This window comes from Balaenoptera acutorostrata, chromosome 2 (assembly GCF_949987535.1).
Source record: "Balaenoptera acutorostrata chromosome 2, mBalAcu1.1, whole genome shotgun sequence".
In the NCBI taxonomy this organism is placed as follows: Eukaryota; Metazoa; Chordata; class Mammalia; order Artiodactyla; family Balaenopteridae; genus Balaenoptera; species Balaenoptera acutorostrata.
In genome coordinates, this window is record NC_080065.1 from 178,323,910 (window position 1) to 178,327,172 (window position 3,263).

At 60.0% G+C, this 3,263-nt stretch overlaps 1 protein-coding gene across 5 annotated transcripts in view; it reads left to right on the forward strand.

Moving 5' to 3' along the window:
• DOCK6 (dedicator of cytokinesis 6) overlaps positions 1–2,363 on the forward strand; it is a 42,599-nt gene extending 40,236 nt beyond the window's left edge. For 4 of the 5 annotated variants that reach the window (XM_057540241.1, XM_057540243.1, XM_057540244.1 and 1 more), the window contains 5 exons: positions 328–564; positions 929–1,072; positions 1,154–1,260; positions 1,529–1,690; positions 2,120–2,363. In XM_057540241.1, the coding sequence (XP_057396224.1) occupies positions 328–564; positions 929–1,072; positions 1,154–1,260; positions 1,529–1,690; positions 2,120–2,162 (693 nt within the window). In that variant the 3' untranslated portion in view covers positions 2,163–2,363. The remainder of the gene's footprint in view (positions 1–327; positions 565–928; positions 1,073–1,153; positions 1,261–1,528; positions 1,691–2,119) is intronic. The other variant, XM_057540245.1, reaches the window with a different exon arrangement.
• The last annotated feature ends 900 nt before the right edge of the window (positions 2,364–3,263 follow it).

The window sequence follows — 3,263 nt, forward strand, 5'->3', positions numbered from 1 at the left end:
TGAGGGCTCCTGACCATCCCCCCAGGGACCCCGAAATCCTATATTCAGGGAGACTCCAAATACTATAATCCTGTGGCCCCTCAAATCCTGTATCTCTGGGAAACTCCAAAGCTTATCTCCCTCGGGGACCCCACGTCCTATTCCTCAGGGGATTCCCAAACATCCAAAGGAGACATAGGGAGACCTGGGAACCCCAGATCCAAAGCCCCCAGACCCAGGGGAGGCCCAAATCCCCTTTCTCCAGGGATGGGGCCCCTGCGGGAGGCCAGCAAGCCCCAGGTGTGTGTATTGGGGCTGAGAGCCTCACCCCGGAGCCCCATGCCCCAGGCCTACATCCAGATCACGTACGTGGAGCCGCACTTTGACACCTATGAGCTCAAGGACCGGGTGACCTACTTCGACCGCAACTACGGGCTGCGAACCTTCCTGTTCTGCACGCCCTTCACGCCGGACGGGCGCGCACACGGAGAACTGCCCGAGCAGCACAAGCGCAAGACGCTGCTCAGCACAGACCACGCCTTCCCCTACATCAAGACACGAATCCGCGTGTGCCACCGGGAGGAGGTGGGCGGGGCCCAGGCCTGGGGGAGGCCCAGGGAGGGGAGGTGCAGAGACCCCAAAACCAAGGGAGGCCAGGGACCCCCAAACTCCAACCTCCAGACCCCAGTCTGCAGACTGAAACCCCTACTTCCAGACCTTGCTGACCCAAGGCTGGACTAGAACAGACCAAAGTTATCAGAACCAGACAAAGGCAGCTGAACCTTGACCCCCACCCTGCCAGACCCAAGCAGGCAGGAGCCCCAGACCTGGTTCCTTACAGCCTCGTGGACCCCTGTCCACCCCCAGCTGGGGTCCAAGCTGCCGTGGGCTGGGTTGGGTCAGGACATCCTCAGGCCCCGACGCGTGCCTGCTCATCTCCACCCCGCAGACAGTGCTGACGCCAGTAGAGGTGGCCATTGAGGACATGCAGAAGAAGACTCGGGAGCTGGCCTTCGCCACCGAGCAGGACCCGCCTGATGCCAAAATGCTGCAGATGGTGCTGCAGGGCTCCGTGGGGCCCACTGTAAACCAGGCACGGCCGGTGGGGTGTGCAGGCTGCCTGAGGCCCCCGGGGGCCATGCAGACATCGTCACAAGCCCCTATCACCCCACAGGGTCCACTGGAGGTGGCCCAGGTGTTTTTGGCCGAGATCCCGCAAGACCCTAAGCTCTTCAGGCATCACAACAAGCTGCGGCTCTGTTTCAAAGACTTCTGCAAGAAGTAGGCCTGACCACCCCCCGCAATCAGAGTCCCTCTAACCCCCGCCTTATGGCTCTCTGCCTATCTGACTCCCCAGTACAGCCTGTCTATCAATCTGAGCCCCCATTGTAGCCTCTCTGATTTCCATTAAGTCATATCCACCTGTCATACCCCCATTATAGGCTCCTCTGCATGCCTGACCCCAGCTCGCAGACTCCCCACCTCTGGTCTTGCTTTGTCTTCTGAGTGTCAGCCCCTGAGCATCTCCTGCCATCTGGTCCTCCCTCAGGTGCGAGGATGCGCTGCGGAAGAACAAAGCCCTGATTGGGCCGGACCAGAAGGAGTACCACCGTGAGCTGGAGCGCAACTACTCCCGCCTGCGGGAGGCTCTGCAGCCCCTGCTCACCCAGCGCCTGCCTCAGCTGCTGGCGCCAAACGCAGCCGGCCTCAGGTGCCTGCCACCCTAGAGAGGGAGAGAGGGGGCAGGCAAAGCCAGGCAGAGCGTGGGGGATGTCATAAACGTGCACATCAACACGGGTGCTCAGGGCTTTGCACAGTCATGTGAATACTCAGACACATACACATATTCAAGCTCTGGGCAACCGTTTCTGATCATTTCCCAGGTATGTGACTTCATTTTTCTGAGCCTCAGTTTCCACATCTGTAAAATGGGTGTGATTCATATCTCCAGTGGTGGATTCTAAGAATTTCTGATTCCATGACCAGATCAGAACCAATGTAAAAGGAGCCAGGAAGACCATAGAAGACCTCCTTGGAGGAGGATGGGGGAGGAAAAGGAGAGGGGGTGGAGGAGGAGGCTGGTAGCATTATGGAGTTGGGGGCCCTGTGGCCATGTTGATCCACTTCATTCGTCCCCTAGGAACTCCTTGAACAGAGCAAGTTTCCGGAAGGCTGACCTCTGAGCCCACAGGGCCTGAAGCCACACCCAGAGGAACCAGCGCCCTGGACTCAGCTGTCTGTGCCTTCCTGACAGTCTCCCCTACTGCCCACTCAGCCACGGGGTGACCACATCGCACATGGGTCTGGGCCCTCTGTCCCTTTGTTCTCGTCTGTGTGCACTGATGCTTCTTACCTTTTCTAATTTAAAATGGTTTTTATAAACAGCCTGTGTGGTGTGGTCCCTGGGAGCTGGGTCCTGTGTGCACCCTCTACCCGCACACCCTGATAGTTGATGCACAGACACTGAGAACCAGTTGGGTGCCAGGGACACAGCAGTGACAATGGATGCAAATTTCTGCCCTTGTAGAGCTGACATTCTAGTGGGGAAGGCAACACACAAATGACAATGTCACATGTGTGCAGGGGGAATAATAGTAACATTTATTAAACTCTCATTAAGTGCCCAGCCCTGTATAATTGGCTCCTGCAAAGACACTGCCCTGTTTATGGGCCTTCCTGCCTGAGGGACCTCTATTAGGCCCCTGCCTCATGGTTATAGAATCATCTTAACACCACTATCAGGCAGGCAGCGTTCTTAGCCCCATTTTACAGATGGGGAAACTGAGGCAGCAAGTAAGGGCTTGGTGGAGTTAGGATTGGAGCCCAGGTCTGGCTGGCAATGGAGCCCAGGCCTTAGCTACGGTCTGTGCAGTCTCGCGCTGACCCAGCCCTCCCTTCCCGCCCCGCGGTGGTCACGCCACCGTGTACCAGGCCTGTGCTGGGCGGCTTCCAGCCCTGAGCCGGCGGGGGGAGGGGTGACCTCCCGCAGCCGCCGCCGCCACCACCGCCCTCCCTCCAGGAGCTGGACCCAGGCCAGCCCCGCCCTCTCCCGCCCCCCGCAGCGGCCCAGCGGCAGCTGTCGGGGGGAGGATAGCGGTGGGGGGACCCTGCCCCGAGGACAGGAAGAGGGGGCGAGGCCGGATACCCCCACGCGCGCACACACACCTGCCCGTCCAGGTGCGATCGTGTCCCCCCGCCCCCATCCCCCTCCACAGTGGCCGGGCCGCTGGCGACTAGAGGGGCGGGGCCAGCCCGAGGGCGGGGCGGGGCGGGGCGGAGCTACC